Source organism: Coregonus lavaretus (assembly GCF_964263955.1).
Source record: "Coregonus lavaretus genome assembly, chromosome: 17".
Lineage (NCBI taxonomy): Eukaryota > Metazoa > Chordata > Actinopteri > Salmoniformes > Salmonidae > Coregonus > Coregonus lavaretus.
In genome coordinates, this window is record NC_140004.1 from 35708741 (window position 1) to 35735679 (window position 26939).

The window sequence follows — 26939 nt, forward strand, 5'->3', positions numbered from 1 at the left end:
CAGAAACAAAATTGTAGACCTGCACCAGGCTGGGAAGACTGAATCTGCAATAGGTAAGCAGCTTGGTTTGAAGAAATCAACTGTGGGAGCAATTATTAGGAAATGGAAGACATACAAGACCACTGATAATCTCCCTCGATCTGGAGCTCCACGCAAGATCTCACCCCGTGGGGTCAAAATGATCACAAGAACGGTGAGCAAAAATCCCAGAACCACACGGGGGGACCTAGTGAATGACCTGCAGAGAGCTGGGACCAAAGTAACAAAGCCTACCATCAGTAACACACTACGCCGCCAGGGACTCAAATCCTGCAGTGCCAGACGTGTCCCCCTGCTTAAGCCAGTACATGTCCAGGCCCGTCTGAAGTTTGCTAGAGTGCATTTGGATGATCCAGAAGAGGATTGGGAGAATGTCATATGGTCAGATGAAACCAAAATATAACTTTTTGATAAAAACTCAACTTGTCGTGTTTGGAGGACAAAGAATGCTGAGTTGCATCCAAAGAACACCATACCTACTGTGAAGCATGGGGGTGGAAACATCATGCTTTGGGGCTGTTTTTCTGCAAAGGGACCAGGACGACTGATCCGTGTAAAGGAAAGAATGAATGGGGCCATGTATCGTGAGATTTTGAGTGAAAACATCCTTCCATCAGCAAGGGCATTGAAGATGAAACGTGGCTGGGTCTTTCAGCATGACAATGATCCCAAACACACCGCCCGGGCAACGAAGGAGTGGCTTCGTAAGAAGCATTTCAAGGTCCTGGAGTGGCCTAGCCAGTCTCCAGATCTCAACCCCATAGAAAATCTTTGGAGGGAGTTGAAAGTCCGTGTTGCCCAGCGACAGCCCCAAAACATCACTGCTCTAGAGGAGATCTGCATGGAGGAATGGGCCAAAATACCAGCAACAGTGTGTGAAAACCTTGTGAAGACTTGCAGAAAACGTATGACCTGTGTCATTGCCAACAAAGGGTATATAACAAAGTATTGAGAAACTTTTGTTATTGACCAAATACTTATTTTCCACCATAATTTGCAAATAAATTCATTAAAAATCCTACAATGTGATTTTCTGGATTCTTTTTCCTCATTTTGTCTGTCATAGTTGATGTGTACCTATGATGAAAATTACAGGCCTCTCTCATCTTTTTAAGTGGGAGAACTTGCACAATTGGTGGCTGACTAAATACTTTTTCCCCCACTGTATAAATATATGGGTCTGACTGGAACTACACAGCCTCATTGCATTGTGGCCCTTTCTCCTGAATATGCCCCAAAATATATATATATTTGGGGTATTCATCTAAATCTTGCAGTGTTTTATGGGGATATGGATGTGGGGGATTAAATATGTTGAATTTAGTATGTTTTGCTTTGTTTTGTAGTGTTCAGGTGTAGTTTGTGAGTTTTGTTTCCGGTTCCGTGTCAGACAGCTGTCAGAATCAAGAGTTTGTACGACTATAAAGATGACAACACTTTAATTCAACTGCGACATCTAAATGTAACCACAAACAAGCGTAAACATTTCACAGACAGGTGTTGATTTTTTACATTTTCTTTAGTGGATTGGCAAAAGACAAGCACAGAGGAGATTCCAGTTCTGCCCTATCAGGGGTCAGGGGTGAATGCGGAAGGTCTTTAGGACTCCTCCTTCTCGTCTCCGTGTGTGATGATGTAACACAGTGACTTGTAGTCGATGTTGCCGGCCACGTCAATTGGAGCCACAGAGAAGGCCTGATCCACCTGAGGATTTAATCAGGAGAGGACAGTGGGGTTAGGCAAATCATTGGGAACGGATCAAAATAAATGTGCACAGATATTGATTCTACTGTCCATGTAGGACTGCATTACTGATTGAATGAGCGATCCCTCTCTCTCTCTAGTAATTTGTCAACTGTGTTATTTATGTATTCTTCTTGTTAAGTAGGTAAGATGGAGTTCGACATTACCAACCTCATCTGCTGTGAATTTATCAGCCTGGTTCATCAGTAATCGTCTAAACCTAAAAAAAAAGACAGAACAAATTAATAAACTACTATCCACATTATACTCTACGTCATTGCACAGTTTGGCAACCTAGGAAGAGATTAAAATGATACTGACTCATCCTTGTTGACGAAGCCTGTGCCGTTTGGGTCAAAGAGCTTGAAGGCAGCGAGGATGGTGTCCTCAGGGTCTGTGCCTGTAGGGTGAGAGTTACAGTATATTCCAGAGTTCAGCTAACACGGACAAGCCAGCCAGACACACACACACACACACACACACACACACACACACACACACACACACACCATCCAGCCTAATAACCAACAGTGTAACCCACAGTAAATTACATAACATCATAACATTGATATCACAACATTCATACAGAGGAAACACTGATGAATGACTGTCCCTATGGCAAAATTAAAATAGGTTTTGGTCAGCTTTCTAAATGTGAAGTAGAGTGTGTGAGAAGCAGAGGGATGTGGTTTCACCGTTGAGTTTCTCCCCAAACAAAGAGAGGAACACGGTGAAGTTGATGGGACCCTTCCCCTCGTTCAACATCTCATCCAGCTCCTCATCCTTTACGTTCAGCTTTCCTGTGACACAAAAAACTAATGAATATACCAACATATGCACATGAACGCATGCACACATGCACACACACACACAGACACACACACATTTGTAAAGAGACTATCATAATACCTAGCTGTCCATAGGTTTCCCTCAGATCCTGTTTTTTGATGACACCATCTCTGTCTTGGTCAATACAGCCGAAGGCCTGGAGACAGACACAGTACAGCCATAAGTTAGTAACAGTGGTGTAAAGTAACTAATACAAATACTTTGAAGTACTACTTAAGTAGTTTTTTAGGGGTATCTGTTCTGTACTTTACTATTTATATTTTTGACAACTTTTACTTTTACTCCCATACATTTTCCCTGACATCCAAAAGTACTTGTTAGATTTCGAATGCTCAGGCAGGATAGCAATATAATCTAATTCACGCACCTATCAATATAACAAGTTATGTAGCACTATATTGGATCACTCCAATATGGGATCCTTCCACGCGGCAGGATACATTCAGAGTAAGGATTTCAGATTATTCCCATGTACCGGGTAGTGCTGAGGTTGCAGCTGACCCCTTAAAAAGCTGCCACCGCACTACTTCCTCCTCTTCCTTTTCTCTGCTCATTCCAGAGAGGATTTGCTTGATAAGAGCTCTATGTTAGAGTGTATAAGGGCAGAAGTATACCCGCAGCTATTCAATAACTTGGAGCAGCTAGATAGCTAGCTTCTCCATCTGGGTGCTCTACTGTCCCCCCACTCTGTTTGGCTTGTGCCATCTCGTTTGGGTTTTGTTGTTGTTGTTTTTTTACTTGTGACAGAGTGCACCAACAAGGGGTGATGCTCAGTTTGGTTGCCCCGTATTGTGGCGCTGAGGGTTCATCTTAGTTGTCTGTGTGACCTAGGTTGATACTGTAGGTCCGTAGTAATCTTTACCACACTGAACCAAAATATTAATGCAACATGCAACAATTTCAGATTTTACTGAGTTTCAGTTCATATAAGGAAATCATCATTAGGCCCTAATCTATGGCGTTGTCACGACTTCCTCCGAGGCTGCCTCCTCTCCTTGTTCGGGCAGGCTTTGGCGTTCATCATCACCGGTCTTCTAGCCACTGCCACTCCTCATCTCATCATTCCATTTGTTTTGTCTTGTTTATTACACACACCTGGTTCATATCCCCTCATCAGTATCTGTATAAGTGTTCCCTCTGCCCCCTTGTCTTTGTGTGTGATTGTTTATTGTGAGGATAGTGAAGCTAGGTGGAGCTCCGTGTATTTTGTATCGCCGGGATATTTCCCCGTGTGCCGTGTATTTACAGTGCGCCTGTTTTGCGCTCTAGAGTGTTTTGACGCATTTCTGCGTAACTCTGTAATGGCGGAATAAAGCCTGTTATTCTGTGATTTACCCTCCTGCGCCTGACTCCTTCGACATCATCTCATCACAGAATCACACACCAGACATGGAGTCAGCAGGAGAGGAGCACATGCCTGGAGTCGTGGCATGGGTCCGGGAGTATTCGACGATGCTAGCCAGCTTGGGTCGTCCAACGCCTGGAGAGGAGAGGACCAGATCTTTCGGGACCAGCTGAGCGACCGGATCAAGCCACCGACACCCCAGCAGCCAGAGGGATCCATATATCCCGACCACGGGATTTCGACGGGACAGCTGCCCTCTGCCAGTGATTCCTCCTACAACTGGAATTTACTATTCGAACATCAGCCCGGCTCCATCGGAGCGGGAGAAGGTGTCCGCCCTCGTCTCCTGCCTCTTGGGGAAAGCCCTGGAGTGGGCCAACGCGGTCTGGAGTGAAGGAGGAGCCGCGTTGGACAACTACGGGGAGTTTGCTCGCCTCTTTCGGGCCGTCTTCGATCACCCGCTCGAAGATAGAGAGGCGGGCAAGCGGCTGGTCCACCTGAGGTAGGGGATGAAGACCGCGCAGGACTTCGCCCTGGAGTTCCGGACTCTAGCGGCTGGATCCGGGTGGCGCTAGCGGCCCTCATCGACTACTTCCGGTGCCATCTATGAGAGGACGTCCAAAGGGAGCTAGCCTGCCGGGACACCATGTTGTCCTTCAACCCCCCCCCCCCAATCCGGATCCCGAGGACATGGAGCTGGGTGGAGCTGCGATCCGGGAGAGCGGAGGACGACAGCGCCAGTGTCACTCTCGTGGAACGAGAGGACATTCTCCTGCACGCTGCTGTCGGCGTTCTTTTGGGTCTGAAGGCGGCAGTCAGGGCTCTCTCATGTCTCCCCAGGTATCGAACACCCACATGCGTTCAGAGCCCTCTGCTGCGCACTGTACCCTACACATCCACTTTCCTGATTACACAGTAGTTCCCCAGTGTAAGGCGCTGGTCGATTCAGGCGCAGCTGGGAACTTTATGGACAGGTCATTTGCACATAGTCTAGGCATTACATTGGGTCCCCTATCCATTCCACTCCCCATCAACCATTAGGGTCCGGGTTCGTTAGGGAAGTTACAGCACCAGTCAATATGGTTACGCACGAGACCCATAGCAAGCAAGTCACCTTTTTTATTATTGAGTCTCCTGATTTCCCTGTTGTGTTAGGTCTTCCCTGGTTAGCACTACACAACCCCACCTTTTCATGGCCGCAGAGGGTTCTCACAGGGTGGTCGCGAGAGTGTCAGGGTAGGTGTATAGGTATTTACGTTGGTGCAACCACGGTGGAAATTCCAGACACTACCGTGCACATTCCCCCCGAATACCCTGATTTGGCACACGCGTTTTCCAAAACGCAGGCGACCAAATTACCATCTCATTGGGCGGGGGATTGCGCGATAAACCTCCGGGTAGACGCTGTGCCTCCCAGGAGTCATGTGTATCCCCTGTCGCAGGCTGAAACGGAGGCGATGGAGACATACGTCTCCGAGTCCCTGCGCCAGGGGTTCATTCATTTGCCCTTCCACTTTGCCCACCTCCTCAAGTTTATTTTTTGTGAAGAAGAAAGACGGAGGTCTGTGCCCTTGCATTGATTACTGAGCACTGAACAAGGGGACAATACGTTATAGTTATCCTCTACCCCTCATTCCATCTGTGATCGAGTCAATGCATGGGGCGCGCTTCTTCAGAAAATTTGATCTGGTGCGTGTCCGAGAGTGGGACGAGTGGAAGACAGCATTCAGCACAACCACGGGGCATTACAAATACCTGGTGATGCCTTACGGTTTGATAAATGCTCCATCTGTCTTCCATTCCTTTGTGAACGAGGTGTTTCGGGACATGCTTGGTCGCGGTGTAGCAGTCTACATCAATGACATTCTGGTGTATTCCGCTACATGCGCCGAGCATGTGTCCCTGGTTCGCAAAGTGCTGGCCCGACTGTTGGAACATGACCTTTATGCCAAGGTAGAAAAGTGTCTGTTTTTCCAACAGTGCGTCTCCTTCCTTGGATACCGCATTACCACCTCAGGTGTGGAAATGGAGGGAGATCGCATTTCAGCCGTGCGTAATTGGCCGACTCCAACCACTTTCAAGGAGGTGCAGCGCTTTATTGGCTTTGCCAACTACTATCAGAGGTTTATCCGTGGCTTTGGCAAGGTCGCAGCTCCCATCACATCTCTGTTGAAGGGTGGGCCGTCTCCGCTGGTCTGCTGAGGCTGACAGGGCCTTCAGTAACCTGAGGGTTCTGTTCACCTCAGCCCTGGTACTGGCCCATCCCGATCCATCACTACCATTCGTAGTGGAGGTGGATGCGTCCGAGGTAGGGATAGGCGCTGTCCTATCTCAACGCTCGGGCACGCCACCCAAGCTCCGCCCCTGTGCCTTCTTCTCCAAGAAGCTCAGCCAGGCGGAGCAGAACTACGACATTGGCGTTGGTGATCGGGAGCTGTTGGCTGTTGTCCGAGCCCTGACCGCGTGGAGGCACTAGCTCGAGGGGGCGAAACACCCTTTCCTCGTCTGGATGGGCCACCGTAACCTGGAGTACATCCGGGCAGCGAAGAGGCTGAACCTTCGCCAGGTCAGGTGGGCCCTATTCTTCACCCGGTTTGATTTACTCTGTCTTACAGTGAGGGGAAAAAGTATTTGATCCCCTGCTGATTTTGTACGTTTGCCCACTGACAAAGAAATGATCAGTCTATAATTTTAATGGTAGGTTTATTTGAACAGTGAGAGACAGAATAACAACAACAAAAATCTAGAAAAACGCATGTCAAAAATGTTATAAATTGATTTGCATTTTAATGAGGGAAATAAGTATTTGACCCCCTCTCAATCAGAAGGATTTCTGGCTCCCAGTTGTCTTTTATACAGGTAACGAGCTGAGATTAGGAGCACACTCTTAAAGGGAGTGCTCCTAATCTCAGCTTGTTACCTGAATAAAAGACACCTGTCCACAGAAGCAATCAATCAATCAGATTCCAAACTCTCCACCATGGCCAAGACCAAATAGCTCTCCAAGGATGTCAGGGACAAGATTGTAGACCTACAGAAGGCTGGAATGGGCTACAAGACCATCGCCAAGCAGCTTGGTGAGAAGGTGACAACAGTTGGTGTGATTATTCGCAAATGGAAGAAACACAAAAGACCTGTCAATCTCCCTCGGCCTGGGGCTCCATGCAAGATCTCACCTCTTGGAGTTGCAATGATCATGAGAACGGTGAGGAATCAGCCCAGAACTACACGGGAGGATCTTGTCAATGATCTGAAGGCAGCTGGGACCATCAACACCAAGAAAACAATTGGAAACACACTACGCCGTGAAGGACTGAAATCCTGCAGCGCCCGCAAGGTCCCCCTGCTCAAGAAAGCACATATACATGCCCGTCTGAAGTTTGCCAATGAACATCTGAATGATTCAGAGGAGACCTGGGTGAAAGTGTTGTGGTGAGATGAGACCAAAATGGAGCTCTTTGGCATCAACTCAACTCGCCGTGTTTGGAGGAGGAGGAATGCTGCCTATGACCCCAAGAACACTTTTACGTAATTTAGCAGACCCTATTTTTTTATTTTTTTTCATACTGGCCCCCTGTGGGAAACCCACAACCCTGGTGTTGCAAACGCCTTGCTCTACCAACTGAGCTACATCCCTGCCGGCCATTCACTCCCCTACCCTGGACGAATTGTGCGCCGCCCCATGGGTCTCCCCATGGGTCTCCCGGTCGCGGCCGGCTACGACAGAGCCTGGATTCGAACCAGGATCTCTAGTGGCACAGCTGCCTTAGACCACTGCGCCACTCAGGAGTCCCCACTGTCAAACATGGAGGTGGAAACATTATGCTTTGGGGGTGTTTTTCTGCTAAGGGGACAGGACAACTTCATCGCATCAAAGGGACGATGGACGGGGCCATGTACCGTCAAATCTTGGGTGAGAACCTCCTTCCCTCAGCCAGGGCATTGAAAATGGGTTGTGGATGGGTATTCCAGCATGACAATGACCCAAAACACACGGCCAAGGCAACAAAGGAGTGACTCAAGAAGAGTGGCCTAGCCAGTCTCCAGACCTTGATCCCATAGAAAATCTATGGAGGGAGCTGAAGGTTTGAGTTGCCAAACGTCAGCCTCGAAACCTTAATGACTTGGAGAAGATCTGCAAAGAGGAGTGGGACAAAATCCCTCCTGAGATGTGTGCAAACGTGGTGGCCAACTACAAGAAACGTCTGACCTCTGTGATTGTCAACAAGGGTTCTGCCACCAAGTACTAAGTAATGTTTTGCAGAGGGGTCAAATACTTATTTCCCTCATTTTAATGCAAATCAATATATACATTTCTTACATGTTTTTCTGGATTTTTTTGTTGTTATTCTGTCTAACACTGTTCAAATAAACCTACCATTAAAATTATAGACTGATCATGTCTTTGTCAGTGGGCAAACGTACAAAATCAGCAGGGGATCAAATACTTTTTTCCCTCACTGTACATCCCGGGTATGATGAACGTGAAGGCAGATGCACTGTCACAGCTGTACGACACAGAGGAGAGGCCCATAGACAACACCCCCATACTCCCTGCCTCCTGCATTGTGGTGCTGGTAGTGTGGGTGATGGACGCGTACATAGAGCAGGCGTTACGCACAGAGCCATCTCCACCTCAGTGTCCAGCTGGGCTGCAATACGTGCCGTCTCTTGTCCATGACCGTCTGATCTATTGGGCACACACGTCCCTCTCCTCTGGTCACTCAGGTATCGGTCGTACAGTGCACTGCCTGACCGGAAAGTACTGGTGGCCTACCTTGACTAAGGACATGAGGGTGTATGTCTCCTGCTGCTCGGTGTGTGCCCAGAGTTAGGCACCTCCCAGTGGGTAAGTTACAGCCCTTACCAGTTCCACAACGGCCATGGTCCCACTGTATTGACTTCCTTACTGATCTTCCCCTCTCTCAAGGTAACACCACCATCCTGGTCGTTGTGGACCGCTTTTCCAAAGCCTGCCGCCTACCGCCTCCTTCCTCTGCCCGGTCTCCCCACGGCCCTGCAGACTGCAGAGGCCCTGTTTACACACGTTTTCCGGCACTACAGGGTGCCAGAGGACATAGTGTCTTACCGGGGTCTCCAGTTCTCATCCAGGGTCTGGAAGGCGTTCATGGAACGTCTGGGGGTCTCGGTCAGCCTGACCTCTGGTTTTCACCCCGAGTCTAATGGGCAGGTGGAACGGGTGAATCAGAATGTGGGTAGGTTCCTGTGGTCCTACTGCCAGGACCGGCCGGGGGAGTGGTCGGTGTTCTTGCCATTGGCCGTATATGCCCAGAACTCTCTCCGCCACTCCTCCACTAACCTAACGACATTTCAATGTGTTTTAGGTTATCAGCCGGTTCTGGCACTGTGGCATCAGAGCCAGACCGAGGCTCCTGCGGTGGATGACTGCTTTTGGCTGACCCGGAATCTGCACCTCCGCCTGCCCTGCCGAAAGCTGAACCAGCGGTTTGTGGGGCCATTGAAAGTCCTGAGGAGAACAAACAAGGTTACTTACAGGTTACTACTCCCTCCTGATTACCACATTAACCCCTCGTTCCATGTGTCTCTCCTCGGGCCGGTGGTGGCTTGTCCGCTCCAGGAGTCTGAGGTGCGGGAGGTCCCTCCGCCACCTCTGGACATCGAGGGGGCCCCGGCGTACTCCGTCCATTCCATCCTGGATTGGAGGCGTCGGGTGGGGGCCTTCAGTACCTCGTGGAGTGGGAGGGGTACGATCCGGAGGAGCAGTGCTGGGTCCCAGTGAGGGATATCCTTGATCCCTCCCTGTTGCGGGATTTTCACCGTCGCCATCCGGCTCCGCATCCTCCTGGCCGTCCCCGAGGCCGGTGTCGGCGTGCTGCTGGAGCTGCACGTCAAGGGGGGGGGGGGGGGGGGTACTGTAATTACTTCCTCCGAAGCTGCCACCTCTCCTTGTTTGGGCAGGCTTCGGCGTTCGTCGTCACCGGCCTTCTAGCCACTGCCGCTCCGCATCTCATCATTCCATTTGTTTTGTCTTGTTTATTACACACACCTGGTTCATATCCCCTCATCAGTACCTGTATAAGTGTTCCCTCTGCCCCCTTGTCTTTGTGTGTGATTGTTTATTGTGGAGGATAGTGAATCTCGGTGGAGCTCCTTGTATTTTGTATCGCCGGGATATTTCCCTGTGTGCCGTGTATTTCCAGTGTGCCTGTTTTGCGCACTAGAGTGTTTTGATGCATTTCTGCGTAACTGTGTAACTGTGTAATTGCGGAATAAAGCCTGTTATTCTGTGATTTACCCTCCTGCGCCTGACTCCTTTGACATCACCTCATCACAGGAGTTCACATGACTGGGAATACAGATATGCATCTATTGGTCATAGATACCTTTTTAAAAATGTAGGGGCGTGGTTCAGAAAACCAGTCAGTATCTGGTGTGACCACCATTTTGCCTCATGTAGTGCGACACATCTCCTTCGCATAGAGTTGATCAGGCTGTTGATTGTGGTCTGTGGAATGTTGTTCCACTCCTCTTCAATGGCTGTGCGAAGTTGCTGGATATTGGCGGGAACTGGAACAAACTGTCGTATACGTCGATCCAGGGCATCCCAAACATGCTCAATAGGTGACATGTCTGGTGAGTATGCAGGCCATGGAAGAACTGGGACATTTTCCACTTCCTGGAATTGTGTACAGATCCTTGCGACATGGGGCCGTGTGTTATCATGCTGAAACATGAGGGGATGGCGGCAGATGAATGGCACAACAATGGGCCTCAGGATCTCATCACTGTATCTCTGTGCATTCAAATTGCCATCGATAAAATGCAATTGTTGTCGTTGTCCGTAGCTTATGCCTGCCCATACCATAACCCGCCACCATGGGGCACTCTGTTCACAACATTGACATCAGCAAACCGCTCGCCCACACGTCTGCCATCTGCCCGGTAGAGTTGAAACTGGGATTCATCCGTGAAGAGCACACTTCTCCAGCGTGCCAGTGGCCATCGAAGGTAAGCATTTGCCCACTGAAGTCGGTTACTATGCAGAACTGCAGTCAGGTCATGACCCAGGTGAAGATGACGAGCACACAGATGAGCTTCCATGAGATGGTTTCTGACAGTTTGTGCAGAAATTATTTGGTTGTGCAAACCCACAGTTTCATCAGCTGTCCAGGTGGCTAGTCTCAGACGATCCCGCATGTGAAGAAGCCGGATGTGGAGGTCCTGGGCTGGCGTGGTTACACGTGGTCTGCAGTTGTGAGGCCGGTTGGACATACTGCCAAATTCTCTAAAACGATGTTGGAGCGGCTTATGATAGAGAACTTAACATGAAATTCTCTGGCAACAGCTCTGGTTCAGTATAATATACAGTATTGTGCAGTGTTTACTATAAACATAGTACATTACACTGTTGGCTTAATAATCTTTCCACAAGGAAAAGCTACAGCCATTCATTTCTCCTCCCCTTCATTCAGATGATGTACGAGACAAAGGCTGATATTGTAGGTCCGTAATAATGTTTACTATTAAACAGTATTGCGCAGTGTTTACTATAAACATAGTATATTACACTGTTGGCTTAATTTCTTTCCACAAGGAAAAGGTACAGCTATTCACGTCTCCTCTCCTTCAGATAGTGTATGAGACTATGGCTGGTACGTAGGTCCCATTCTATTCTATCATATAGTATTGAGCAGTGTATACTATAGACACATTAATATTACACGGTTGGCTTAATTTTCCAGTATTGGGCTGAGTTTATGCTAGCCACCATAGTGAGATTACACTATTGTAGTTTTTTCACACAGTTGCTGGGTTGCGATAGTTTTCTGTTACTATTTTACAGTACAGACAGTAAATATCATAGTTTCCTATGCAAACTCACATCTCAGCTCTATTACACTGAGGGTTTCAGTGTTTAGCTGGGTTTACTGTAGTTCTGTTGCACTACTTTACAGTACAGACAGTAACTATCCCTTAATTGGAAACTGACAGCTCTATTGCACTACAGTTTTTTTCACACAGTAAGTAGCTGGGTTTACTGTAGTTTTTCTGTTGAACTACTCACGGTAGGCTACATATAGTAACTATGCTAGTGACTATGGTAGTTTTCGCTTGGAAACTCACTTTTCATCTGTTACACTGCAGTCTTGCACAGTGTGTAACTGGGGTTACTAGTTTTCTGTTTTACTTACAGTTAAGACAGTAACTATTCTAGTTTCCCCTGGAAACTCACATTACAGCTCTACTGCACTGCTGTTTTCACACAGTGTGTAGCTGGGTTTACAATAGTTTTCTGTTGCACTACTTTACAGTAAAACAGTAACTACTGTATCTTAGTTTCCCTTGGAAACTCACATCTCAGCTCTATTACACTGAGGGGTTCAGTGTGTAGCTGTGTTTACTATAGCCCTGTTCCACTACTTAACAGTACAGACAGTAACTATTCTGGTTTCCAGTAACGATCCTGGTTTTCCTTGGAAACGTACTTTTCAGCTGTATTACACTGCGGTATTGCAGTGTGTAGCTGGGTTTACTATAGTTTTTCTGTAGCACTACTTTACAGTACAGACTTCTAGTAGATATACCAGTTTCCATTGGAAACTCACATTACAGCTCTATTCACTGCTGTTTTTCAATTAGTTCAGAGGAAAGGAGTGTCAACCTACAGTACCAGTCAAAGGTTTGGACACACCTAGTCATTCCAGGGTTTTTCTTTATTTTTACTATTTTCTACATTGTAGAATAATTGTGAAGACATCAACACTATGAAGTAACACATATGGAATCATGTAGTAACCAAAAAATCAAAATTTATTTTATATTTGGGATTCTTCAAAGTAGCCACCCTTTGCCTTGATGACAGCATTGCACACTCTTGGCATTCTCTCAACCAGCTTCGTGAGGAATGCTTTTCCAACAGTCTTGAAGGAGTTCTCACATATGCTGAGCACATGTTGGCTGCTTTTCCTTCACTTTATGGTCCAACTCATCCCAAACCATCTCAATTGGGTTGAAGTCGGGTGACTGTCGAGGCCAGGTCATCTGATGCAGCACTCCATCACTCTCCTTGGTCAAATAGCCCTAACACACCCTGGACGTGTGTTTTGGGTCATTGTCCTGTTGAAAAACAAATGATAGTAGGTGTGTCCAAACTTTTGACTGGTACTGTACATCCTAACACCTCATTCTGGCCAAGGGTTCTGTCTGACAGACACGTTATCCAGCCATTACAGTTGTCCACATACGCCCCTCTCGCTGTTGCGGGTAAACTAGGGGCTTCCCCCAGTGTGCTGTGCCCGGCTAGGTCAATAGACACTTACTTGTCACAGACACAGGCGATACGAAAGCTTTATCAGTTTTCGTTTACTAATGTTAGAGAGTTCTGGGCCGGGGCCTATCTGACCGGACTTTCACATTGCATGGTGGACACTGTTACTGCAGCATTTCGTCTGGCCCGCCGGCCTTTGCCTTTTGCTGTGGTGGCACATTCTACAGCAGGAGTAACTGCCTTACCTGGACGATTGGATAGTCTGCCCCATCCAGGGAACAGGCCACAACGGACAAGAGGACCCTCTTGAAACACAATCGAGTACTGTCACTTGACCCCCTCACAGAAGGTGATCTTCCTTGGGATGTCCATGAGGGCACATCTCCCTCAGGTGAGAGTAACAAAATTCTATCCTACCTCAACCGTTTCCGGCTCGGAGGAGCCATGTCGGTGTTAGAGTGTAAACAGTTACTTGGCCCACTGATGGTGGCTTCACTGTTGGTTCCGCTGGGCATTCTCCATCAGGCCACTCCAGCGATGGTTGAACTCCCACGGCCAGTATTCAAAACAGCACAGACACCGTCAACTGTTGGTGATGAGTGCATGTTTGAGGACCCTATCAAAGTGGCTATCCCGCTCCTTCCTGTTAAAGGGGGTGAGCCTGATCAGAGTCCACCGCAGAGAGCTGGTGTGCGCTGACGCCTCTCTGAGGTGTTGGGGTGCCGTGTTCAGAGGCATGGCGGCCAGCGGCCGCTGGAGCCCCGCATGGAGTGGTCAACACATCAATGTGCTGGAGCTCAGGGTGGTTTGCCTAGCTCTCCAACAGTTCCAGCCCTAACTGGTAGGACAGCATTTCCTGGTCCAATGGCTCTGGAGCTCTTTCCGCGAGCAGCACATATCCCAGGGGTCTTGAGCAATGCAGTGGACATGCTCTTGAGAGGGGGATTAGAGTCTACTCAGGAGGTGTGCACACCATCCACCGATTAGTCCCTAGTATATTACTCGCTAATGTTCAGTCCCTGGACAATAAAGTAGATGAGCTCAGGGTGAGGAACACCTTCCAGAGAGACATCAGGGACTGTAACATACTCTATTTAACGGGATCATGGCTCTCTCCGGATATACTGTCCCCGTCCATACAGCCAGCTGGGTTCTCAGTACATTGTGCAGATAAGAATAAATAACTTTCTGGGAAGAAGAAATGCGGAGGTGTATGTTTCATGATTAACTATTCTTGGTGTTATTGTGGTAACATACAGGAACTCAAGTCCTTTGGTTCACCCGACCTAGAATACCTCACAATCAAATGCCGACCGCATTACCTCCCAAGAGAATTCTCTTCGGTCACAGCCGTGTATATTCCCCCTCAAGCCAATACCACGACGGCTCTCAAGGAACTACACTGGACTTTGTGCAAACTGGAAACCGCATTTATTGTAGTTGGGGACTTTAATAAAGCAAATCTGAGGAAAATGCTACCGAAGTTCTATCAACACATTGCCTGCAGTACTCGCGCTTCAAAAACTCTTGACCACTGTTACTCTCCCTTCTGGGATAGTTACAAGGCCCTCCCCCGCCCTCCCTTTGGCAAATCCGCTCACGACACCATTCTACTCCTCCCATCCTATAGGCAGAAACTCAAACAGGAAGTACCCATGCTAAGGTCTATTCAACGCTGGTCTGACCAATCGGAATCCATGCTTCAAGATTGTTTTGATCATGTGGACTGGGATATGTTCCGGGTTGCCTCTGAGAATAACATTGACGTATACACTGACATGGTGACTGAGTTTTTCAGGAAGTGTATAGGGGATGTTGTTCACACTGTGATGATTAAAACCTATCCAAACCAAAAACAGTGGATAGATGGCACCGACGAAGATGGCGGCCTCGTGACTAGCTCCTAGGAATCTTTGCAGTATTTTTTTTTTATGTATTATTTTGTACATTATTAGCTCAGAAAGTGTTTTGCATCATTACATACAGTCGGGAAAAACTATTGGATATCAGAGTGGCGGTAACTCACCAGCATTACGACCAGGAATACGACTTTCCCGAAGCAGATCCTTTGTTTGCAGGGCAACTGAACTGATTCCAGCGGCTGACCCAAAACATCGCCAGCGGAGGAGAGGCACTCGGAGCGGCCTGCTGGTTCGATTTAGGAGGCGCGCACACCACCCACCGCATGGCTCTCTTGGGATATTCTGTCGGAATCGGTCCAGCCAGATGGGTTCTCAGTTCATCGCGCAGACAGGAATACATATCTCTCCGGGAAGCAGAAGGGCGGGGGTGTGTGTTTCATGATTAACGACTCATGGTGTAATTGTAGTAACATACAGGAACTTGAGTCCTTCTGTTCACCCAACCTAGAATATCTCACAATCAAATGCCGACCGTATTATCTCCCAAGATAATTTTCTTCGGTTATAGTCACGGCCGTGTATATCCCCCCTCAAGCCGATACCACGACAACCCTCAAAGAACTTCACTGGACCTTATGCAAACTGGAAACCACATATCCTGAGGCTGCATTTATTGTAGCCGGGGATTTTAACAAAGCAAATTTGAGGACTAGGCTGCCGAAGTTCTATCAACATATCGACTGTTGTACTCACGCTGCTAAAATCCTCGACCATTGCTATTCGAACTTCCGGGATGGTTATAAGGCCCTCCCCCACCCTCCTTTCGGCAAATCTGACCACGACTCCATTTTGCTTCTCCCTTCCTATAGGCAGACACTCAAACAGGAAGTACCCGTGCTAAGGACTATTCAACGCTGGTCTGACCAATCGGAATTGATGCTTCAAGATTGTTTTGATCACGCGGACAGGGATATGTTCTGGGTAGCTTCAGAAAATAATTTAGACGTATACACTGAAACGGTGGCTGAGTTTATCAGGAAGTGTATAGGTGATGTTGTGCCCACTGTGACTATTAAAACCTACCCATACCAGAAACCGTGGCTAGATGGCAGCATTCGCGCAAATCTGAAAGTGCCAACCACCGCATTCAACCATGGCAAGGTGACTGGGAATATGGCAGAATACAAAACAGTGTAGCTACTCACTCCGCAAGGCAATTAAACTGGCAAAATATCAGTATAGAGACAAAGTGGAGTCGCAATTCAACGGCTCAGACGGGAGACGTATGTGGCAGGGTCTACAGACATTCACGGACTACAAAAGGAAAACCAGCCACGTCGCCGACTCTGACGTCTCGCTTCCAGACAAGCTAAACACCTTCTTCGCCCGCTTTGAGAATAACACAGTGCCACTGACGAGGACCACTACCAAGGACTGTGGCCTCTCCTTCTCCATGGCCGACGTGATTAAGACATTTAAGTATGTTAACCCCCGCAAGGCTGCCGGCCCAGACGGCATCCCTAGGCGCGTCCTCAGAGCATGCGCAGACCAGCTGGCTGGAGTGTTTGTGGACAAACTAAATCTCTCCCTATCCCAGTCTGCTGTCCCCACTTGCTTCAAGATGTCCACCATTGTTCCTGTACCCAAGAATGCAAAGGTAACTGAATTAAATGACTATCGCCCTGTAGCCCTCACTTCTGTCATCATGAAGTGCTTTGAGAGGTTAAGGATAATATCACCTCCACCTTACCTGAAACCCTAGACCCACTTCAATTTGCTTACCGCCCCAATAGATCCACAGACGATGCAATCGCCATCACACTGCACACTGCCCTATCCCATCTGGACAAGAGGAATACCTATGTAAGAATGCTGTTCATTGACTATAGCTCAGCATTCAACACCATAGTACCCTCCAAGCTCATCATTAAGCTTGAGGCCCTGGGTCTGAACCCCGCCCTGTTCAACTGGGTCCTGGACTTCCTGACGGGCCGCCCCCAGGTGGTGAAGGTAGGAAACAACATCTCCACTTCGCTGATCCTCAACACTGGGGCCCCACAAGGGTGCGTGCTCAGCCCCCTCCTGTACTCCCTGTTCACCCATGACTGCGTGGCCAAGCACGCCTCCAACTCAATCATCAAGTTTGCAGACAACACAACAGTAGTAGGATTCATTACCAACAATGACGAGACCGCCTACAGGGAGGAGGTGAAGGCTCTGGGAGTGTGGTGCCAGGAAAATAACCTCTCCCTCAACATCAACAAAACAAAGGAGATGATCGTGGACTTCAGGAAACAGCAGAGGATGCACCCCCCTATCCACATCGACGGGACCGCAGTGGAGAAGGTGGAAAGCTTCAAGTTCCTTGGCGTACACATCACCGACAAACTGAAATGGTCCACCCACGCAGACAGTGTGGTGAAGAAGGCGCAACAGAGCCTCTTCAACCTCAGGAGGCTGAAGAAATTCGGTCTAGCACCTAAAACCCTCACAAACTTTTACAGATGCACAATTGAGAGCAACCTGCCGGGCTGTATCACCGCCTGGTACGGCAACTGCAATTTGCATACCGCCCCAATAGATCCACGGATGATGCAATCACCATTGCACTGCACACTGCACTATCCCATCTTGACAAGAGGTATATCTATGTAAGAATGCTGTTCATTGACTACAGCTGAGCCTTCAACACCATAGTACCCTCCAAGCTCATCATTAAGCTCGGGGCCCTGGGTCTGAACCCCGCCCTGTGCAACTGGGTCCTGGACTTCCTAACGGGCCGCCACCAGGTGGTGAAGGTAGGCAACAACACCTCCACTATGCAGATCCTCAAAACAGGGGCCCCACAAGGGTGCGTGCTCAGCCCCCTCCTCTACTCCCTGTTCACCCAGAACTCCGTGGCCATGCACGCCTCCAACTCAATCATCAAATTTGCAGAGGACACAACCGTGGTAGGCCTCATTACCAATAATGACGAGACAGCCTACAGGAAGGAGGTGAGATCCCTGGCGGAGTGGTGCAAGGAAAATAACCTCTCCCTCAAAGTCAACAAAACGAAGGAGCTGATAATGGACTTCAGGAGACAGCAGAGGGAGCACGCCCCCATCCACATCGACTGGGCCGCAGTGGAGAAGGTGAAAAGCTTCAAGTTCCTCTGCGTACAGATCACTGACAATCTGAAATGGTCCACCACCACAGACAGTGTGGTGAAGAAGGCGCAACAGCCCCTCTTCAACCTCAGGAGGCTGAAGAAATTCAGCTTGGCCCCTAAGACCCTCACACACTTTTGCAGATGCACCATTGAGAGCATCCTGTTGGACTGTATCACCGCCTGGTACGGCAACTGCACCGTCCTCAACCACAGGGCTCTCCAGATGGTGGTGCAGTCTGCCCAACTCATCACCGGGGGCACACTGCCTGCCCTCCAGGACATCTACAGCACCCGGTGTCACAGGAAGACCAAGAAGATCATCAAGGACCTCAGCCACCCGAGCCACGGCCTGTTCACCACTCTATCATCCAGAAGGTGAGGTCAGTACAGGTGTATCAAAGCTGGGACCGAGAGACTGAAAAACAGCTTTTATCTCAAGGCCATCAGACTGTTAAATAGCCATCACTAGCCGGCCTCCACCCAGTACCCTGCACGGAACTTAGTCACTGTCACTAGCCGGCTACCACCCGGTTACTCATCCATGCAACTTAGAGGCAGCTGCCCTATGTACATAGACATGGTACACTGGTCACTTTAATAATGGAACACTGGTCACTTTAATAATGTTTACATACTTGTTTTACCCATTTCATATGTACAGTATATACTGTATTCTAGTCAAGTCCATCCTATTCAACTATTGCTGTACATATACTATTCTATCCTACGTATCCTACATATTCTTCAGATATACTACATATTCTATCCACATACTGCCCATAATGTCTATACATCCCAATCACAGGAGGTTGGTGGCACCTTAATTGAGGAGGAAGGGCTTGTGTTAATGGTTGGAGCGGAATTAGTGGAAAGGTATCAAATACATCAAACCATTCCATTTGCTCCGTTCCAGCCATTATTAAGAGCCGTCCTCCCCTCAGCAGCCTCCACTGATCCCAACACACACACATATATAAATTATATACAGTGCATTCGGAAAATGTTCAGACCCCTTGACTTTTTCCACATTTTGTTACGTTACACCCTTATTCTAAAATTTATTAAATAGTTTTTCCCCCTCATCAATTTACACACAATACCCCATAATGACAAAGTAAACACAGGTTTTTAGAAATCTTTGCAAATGTATTAAAAATCTAAATCTGAAATATTACATTTACAGAAGTATTCAGACCCTTTACTCAGTACTTTGTTGAAGCACCTTTGGCAGCGATTACAGCCTTGATTCTTCTTCGGTATGCTACAAGCTTGGCACACCTGTATTTGGGGAGTTTCTCACATTCTTCTCTGCAGATCCTCTCAAGCTCTGTCAGGTTGGATGGGAAGCGTCGCTGCATAGCTATTTTCAGGTCTCTCCAGAGATGTTCGTTCAGGTTCAAGTCCAGGCTCTGGCTGGTCCACTCAAGTACATTCAGAGACTTGTCCTTTTTGGAAGGTGAACCTTCGCCCCAGTTTGAGGTGCTGAGCGCTCTGGAGCAGGTTTTCATCATGGATCTCTCTTTACTTTGCCCTGTTCATCTCTCCCTCGATCCTGACTAGTCTCCCAGTCCCTGTTGCTGAAAAACATATCCACAGCATGATGCTGCCACCACTGTGCTTCATTGTATGGATGGTGCCAGGTTTCCTCCAGATGTGACGCTTGGCATTCAGGCCAAAGAGTTCAATCTTGGTTTCATCAGACCAGAGAATCTTGTTTCTCATGGTCTGAGAGTCCTTTAGGTGCCTTTTGGCCAAGTGGGCTGTCATGTGCCTTTTACTGAGGAGTGGCTTCCGTCTGGCCACTCTACCATAGAGGCCTGATTGGTGGATTGCTGCAGAGATGGTTGTTCCACAGAATAACTCTGGAGCTCTGTCAAAGTGACCATCGGGTTCTTGGTCACCTCCCTGACCAAGGCCCTTTTCCCACAATTGCTCAGTTTTGCCAGGCGGCTAGCTCTAGGAAGAGTCTTGGTGGTTCCAAACATCTTTCATTTAAGAATGATGGAGGCCACTGTGTTCTTGGGGACCTTTAATGCTGCAGAAATGTTTTGGTACCCTTCCCCAGATCTGTACCTCGATACGATCCTGTCTCGGAGCTCTACGGACAATTCCTTCGACCTCATGGCTTGGTTTTTGCTCTGATATGCAATGTCAACTGTGGGACCTTATATAGACAGGTGTGTGTCTTTCCAAATCATGACCAATCAATTGAATTTATCACAGGTGGACTCCAATCTAGTTGTAGAAACATCTCAAGGATGATCAATGGAAACAGGATGCAGCTGAGCTCAATTTGGAGTCTCATAGCAAAGGGCCTGAATACTTATGTAAATATGGTATTTCTGTTTTTTATTTGTAATACATTTGCAAAAATGTAATAAAAAAAAACTGTTTTCACTTAGTCTTAATTGGGTATTGGGTGTAGATTAATGAGGGAAAAAAATTATGTATTCAATTTTAGAATAAGGCTGTAATGTAACAAAATGTGGGAAAGGTCAAGGGGTCTGAATACTTTCAGAGTGCACTGTATATACACTCCGGACTACAACATTGCTCGTCCTAATATTTATGTATTTCTTAATTCCATTATTTTACTTTTAGATTTGTGTGTATTGTTAGCTATTACAGCACTGTTGGAGCTAGAAACACAAGCATTTCGCTACACCCGCAATAACATCTGCTAAATATGTGTATGCGACCAATAACATTTTATTTTATTTTATTTACACCCTCAGGTGGTGCTACAGCTTTGGGACAGGTAGAGCACAGGTAGACCTGTTTTTAACTCAGGAAAACACTCATTGCCCCAGGTGGTTCTCGATGTCGGACCCTACAGGCCCTCTGGGTGTGGACGCCCTCGTTCACGATTGGCCGGCAACGACGCTTTACCACCATTTCCCCTGATCACAGCTACGCTAGACAGGGTCATCTTGATGGACCACCAGCTGCTCTTGATAGCTCCATTCTGGCCGAGACCACCATGGTTCAGCCTCCTGTTGTCCCTCCTCTCGGGGACTCCATGCCAGCTGCCCCTCAGGCCCAACCTACTCTCTCAGACACTGTGGCATCCGGACCCGCACCGCCTCCAGCTTTGGGCTTGGTCTCTGTTAGTGGACCAGTCTAGGCCTTCAGGACAATGTGGTGAACACATTGTGGAGCGCCATAGCTTCTTCCAACAATGCGTCATATCAAGGGGGGCATATTCTGTACCTGGTGTGAGAGTCATATGTGCAAACGGTTTTACGGTTTTCACCGCTCGAAGCGTGCCGAGCAGCATTCACATTGAGGGTATTTTTAGCCGCTATCTTGGCATGCCATGACAACGGCCAAGAGGGACCCATGGGTGGCTACCCATTGCTCTCCAAATTTATGAAGGGAGTTCAACGTCTGTGTCCAGCAATGCCCCTCCCGCGGCTGCTGTTGAGCTGGATGTTTTTCCCCAAGTTTGCTCTGCTCGATCAGGGCCTTGGACACTTACATTACAGTGGGGAGAACAAGTATTTGATACACTGCAGATTTTGCAGGTTTTCCTACTTACAAAGCATGTAGAGGTCTGTCATTTTTATCATAGGTACACTTCAACTGTGAGAGACGGAATCTAAAACAAAAATCCAGAAAATCACATTGTATGATTTTTAAATAATTAATTTGCATTTTATTGCATGACATAAGTATTTGATCACCTACCAACCAGTAAGAATTCCGGCTCTCACAGACCTGTTAGTTTTTCTTTAAGAAGCCCTCCTGTTCTCCACTCATTACCTGTATTAACTGCACCTGTTTGAACTCGTTACCTGTATAAAAGACACCTGTCCACACACTCAATCAAACAGACTCCAACCTCTCCACAATGGCCAAGACCAGAGAGCTGTGTAAGGACATTAGGGATAAAATTGTAGACCTGCACAAGGCTGGGATGGGCTACAGGACAGTAGGCAAGCAGCTTGGTGAGAAGGCAACAACTGTTTGTGCAATTATTAGAAAATGGAAGAAGTTCAAGATGACGGTCAATCACCCTCGGTCTGGGGCTCCATGCAAGATCTCACCTCGTGGGGCATCAATGATCGTGAGGAAGGTGAGGGATCAGCCCAGAACTACATGGCAGCACCTGGTCAATGACCTGAAGAGAGCTGGGACCACAGTCTCAAAGAAAACCATTAATAACACACTACGCCGTCATGGATTAAAATCCTGCAGCGCACGCAAGTTCCCCCTGCTCAAGCCAGCGCATGTCCAGGTCCGTCTGAAGTTTGCCAATGACCATCTGGATGATCCAGAGGAGGAATGGGAGAAGGTCATGTGGTCTGATGAGACAAAAATATAGCTTTTTGGTCTAAACTCCACTCGCCGTGTTTGGAGGAAGAAGAAGGATGAGTACAACCCCAAGAACACCATCCCAACCGTGAAGCATGGAGGTGGAAACAACATTCTTTGGGGATGCTTTTCTGCAAAGGGGACAGGACGACTGCACCGTATTGAGGGGAGGATGGATGGGGCCATGTATCGCGAGATCTTGGCCAACAACCTCCTTCCCTCAGTAAGAACATTAAAGATGGGTCGTGGCTGGGTCTTCCAGCATGACAACGACCCGAAACACACAGCCAGGGCAACTAAGGAGTGGCTCCGTAAGAAGCATCTCAAGGTCCTGGAGTGGCCTAGCCAGTCTCCAGACCTGAACCCAATAGAACATCTTTTGAGGGAGCTGAAAGTCTGTATTGCCCAGCGACAGCCCCGAAACCTGAAGGATCTGGAGAAGTTCTGTATGGAGGAGTGGGCCAAAATCCCTGCTGCAGTGTGTGTAAACCTGGTCAAGACCTACAGGAAACGTATGATCTCTGTAATTGCAAACAAAGGTTTCTGTACCAAATATTAAGTTCTGCTTTTCTGATGTATCAAATACTTACAGTGGGGAAAAAAAGTATTTAGTCAGCCACCAATTGTACAAGTTCTCCCACTTAAAAAGATGAGAGAGGTCTGTAATTTTCATCATAGGTACACGTCCACTATGACAGACTTATTTACTAGAAATCCAGAAAATCACATTGTAGGATTTTTAATGAATTTATTTGCAAATTATGGTGGAAAATAAGTATTTGGTCAATAACAAAAGTTTCTCAATACTTTGTTATATACCCTTTGTTGGCAATGACACAGGTCAAACGTTTTCTGTAAGTCTTCACAAGGTTTTCACACACTGTTGCTGGTATTTTGGCCCATTCCTCCATGCAGATCTCCTCTAGAGCAGTGATGTTTTGGGGCTGTCGCTGGGCAACACGGACTTTCAACTCCCTCCAAAGATTTTCTATGGGGTTGAGATCTGGAGACTGGCTAGGCCACTCCAGGACCTTGAAATGCTTCTTACGAAGCCACTCCTTCGTTGCCCGGGCGGTGTGTTTGGGATCATTGTCATGCTGAAAGACCCAGCCACGTTTCATCTTCAATGCCCTTGCTGATGGAAGGAGGTTTTCACTCAAAATCTCACGATACATGGCCCCATTCATTCTTTCCTTTACACAGATCAGTCGTCCTGGTCCCTTTGCAGAAAAACAGCCCCAAAGCATGATGTTTCCACCCCCATGCTTCACAGTAGGTATGGTGTTCTTTGGATGCAACGCAGCATTCTTTGTCCTCCAAACATGACGAGTTGAGTTTTTACCAAAAAGTTCTATTTTGGTTTCATCTGACCATATGACATTCTCCCAATCCTCTTCTGGATCATCCAAATGCACTCTAGCAAACTTCAGACGGGCCTGGACATGTACTGGCTTAAGCAGGGGGACACGTCTGGCACTGCAGGATTTGAGTCCCTGGCGGCGTAGTGTGTTACTGATGGTAGGCTTTGTTACTTTGGTCCCAGCTCTCTGCAGGTCATTCACTAGGTCCCCCCGTGTGGTTCTGGGATTTTTGCTCACCGTTCTTGTGATCATTTTGACCCCACGGGGTGAGATCTTGCGTGGAGCCCCAGATCGAGGGAGATTATCAGTGGTCTTGTACGTCTTCCATTTCCTAATAATTGCTCCCACAGTTGATTTCTTCAAACCAAGCTGCTTACCTATTGCAGATTCAGTCTTCCCAGCCTGGTGCAGGTCTACAATTTTGTTTCTGGTGTCCTTTGACAGCTCTTTGGTCTTGGCCATAGTGGAGTTTGGAGTGTGACCGTTTGAGGTTGTGGACAGGTGTCTTTTATACTGATAACAAGTTCAAACAGGTGCCATTAATACAGGTAACGAGTGGAGGACAGAGGAACCTCTTAAAGAAGAAGTTATAGGTCTGTGAGAGCCAGAAATCTTGCTTGTTTGTAGGTGACCAAATACTTATTTTCCACCATAATTTGCAAATAAATTCATTAAAAATCCTACAATGTGATTTTCTGGAATTTGTTTTCTCAATTTGTCTGTCATAGTTGACGTGTACCTATGATGAAAATTACAGGCCTCTCTCATCTTTTTAAGTGGGAGAACTTGCACAATTGGTGGCTGACTAAATACTTTTTCCCCACTGTATGTCATGCAATAAAATGCAAATTAATTACTTAAAAATCATACAATTCCGTCTCTCACAGTTGAAGTGTACCTATGATAAAAATGACAGACCTCTACATGCTTTGTAAGTAGGAAAACCTGCAAAATCGGCAGTGTATCAAATACTTGTTCTCCCCACTGTACATAGACACAGGCAATTCGACAGTCCGATCGGTTATTAGTTTGCTATGGTGATAAGAGTTCTGGGCCAGAGACTATCGATACCAAGACTTTCACATTGGATTGTGGACACCATTACTAAAGCATATCGGCAGTCCAGCCGGCCTCTGCCGTCTGCTGTAGTGGCGCATTCTACTAGAGGAGTAGCTACATCGTGGGCCCTGCTCCGAGGAGTTCCCCTCAATGACATTTGCGCCTCGGCCAGTTGGGCATTGTCTACCACCTTGTCTAGGTACTATCGAGTCAATGTTGCCCCTACCAATGAGGTTGGGACGGCTGTGCTGGGTGTTGCCTCCGCTTCCCTGACCTCAGTCCTACGGGACTTTGCCCTCTGTCTGGCCCTTACCTAGTTCACTGATTAATCTGGTATTGTGATGCCATATTGGAGTGATCCAATATAATGCTACATAACGAAGGTTACATATGTAACCATGGTTATGTGAGCTACTGGATCACTCCAATCCTATTTGCCGGTGATCTAAGGCGCCTCGAAAAGGACAAGAGGTGGAAGAAGGGTGGTCAGCACTACCCGGTACACGGGACTAATCTATAATAATATAATATGCCATTTAGCAGACGCTTTTATCCAAAGCGACTTACAGTCATGCGTGCATACATTTTTTTTTGTGTATGGGTGGTCCCGGGGATCGAACCCACTACCTTGGCGTTACAAGCGCCGTGCTCTACCAGCTGAGCTACAGAGAACCACAATCTGAAATCCTTACTCTGAATGTATCCTGCCGCGTGGAAGGATACCATATTGGAGTGATCCAATAGCTCACATGACTGTGGTTACATACGTAACCTTTACTGTCATCCCTAGCGCCTCTTAACTGGCGGACTCAATAAACACAAATACTGCATTTGTAAATTATGTTTGAGTTTTGGAGTGTGCCCTTGCCTGTCCGTAAAAAAAAATCAAAAAAATATTGCCTTCTCCTTTGCTTAATATAAAGAATTTGATGTGTAGCATTTACTTTTACTTTTACTCAAGTATGGACATTAAATACTTTTTGCACTAATGTACTTAAGTACATTTAAAACCAGCTCCTTTTAGACTTTTACTCAAGTAGTATTTTGCTGGGTGACTTTCAATTTCACTTGAGTCATTTTCTATTAATGTATCTTTGCTTTTACTCAAATATGACAATTGAGTACTTTTTTCACCACTGGTTAGTAATATTGATTTTTTGTTGTTTTGTTTCACCTTAAATAATTATTATCCAAATGTATTTATGTTTTATATTTAGAGCAGTTTCCTCTGATGTCTAATGTCTATGGACCAGCAATCCAAACTGCACCAATATGGCACTTTTATGAATTAGACAGTGAAAGTGTAACTATACCTCCTTGAACTCCTGTATCTGGGACTGTTCGAACATGGAGAAGACATTGGAGCAGCTCTTCTGGGCTCCCCTCTGTCTCTTATTAGCAGCCTTCTTACTTGCCTGAGACACCAGGCAAAATAGACAGACGGTTACACATGATCTTTACTGTCACTCAGTCTGACCAGATTGAGAGGAGAGAGGTAGTCAAACAAAAGCAGTTACATCAAAATGAAATAATTAAACCATGAATTCTACGTGAAATAATAATGACTGATAAAGTCAAACATGTCACATACATTTTACAGTCTTCTTCTTACAGTAAAACATCCTAGCTTTACTTGACCAAGGTCATCCAAAGTCGGTATGACTTCAATTCAAATCAGCACGATTTACTTTCTAAGGACTTCTATTGAAATGAAATGAAAATAGTAGGATACTAGAAAAGGGCTTTAGACTCTGTAAAAGCAGTTACAATAGAAACCTAACACCAGATTTACTCTCTACATAGTCAAAAACTGTTCTAATATTGTATCACAGCAATTAACTAAATTCCAGATCAATGTTACAGAGAGATATTGCTCATCAGAAAAGTCAGATGGCAAACGATGAACAATGTGGAGAATGTCATTTTTGTACTCACCATGTCTGTGTGTGGTGCAGTGTCTCTCTTG

The 26939-nt window shown here is 47.0% G+C and overlaps 1 protein-coding gene across 1 annotated transcript; it reads right to left on the minus strand.

Moving 5' to 3' along the window:
• Positions 1-1583: 1583 nt before the first annotated feature.
• On the minus strand, positions 1584-26939 carry LOC311144679 (myosin regulatory light chain 2, atrial isoform-like). Its single transcript, XM_084180757.1, has 7 exons — positions 26909-26939; positions 26287-26388; positions 2692-2767; positions 2478-2582; positions 2104-2182; positions 1954-2002; positions 1584-1743 (listed from the first exon to the last, which is right to left on the minus strand). Exons 1-7 carry the CDS (start codon positions 26909-26911, stop codon positions 1639-1641), a joined length of 519 nt encoding a protein of 172 aa, XP_084036883.1. The 5' UTR covers positions 26912-26939; the 3' UTR covers positions 1584-1638.

Bases quoted from the DNA above. Each gene is read 5' to 3' on its own strand.
- LOC311144679 (XM_084180757.1), bottom strand. The intron at 2,003-2,103 runs GTCAGTATCATT...CTTTTTTTTTAG, and splicing joins GGCTTCGTCAACAAGGATGA to GTTTAGACGATTACTGATGA. The intron at 1,744-1,953 runs GTTGGTAATGTC...TTAAATCCTCAG, and splicing joins ATAAATTCACAGCAGATGAG to GTGGATCAGGCCTTCTCTGT.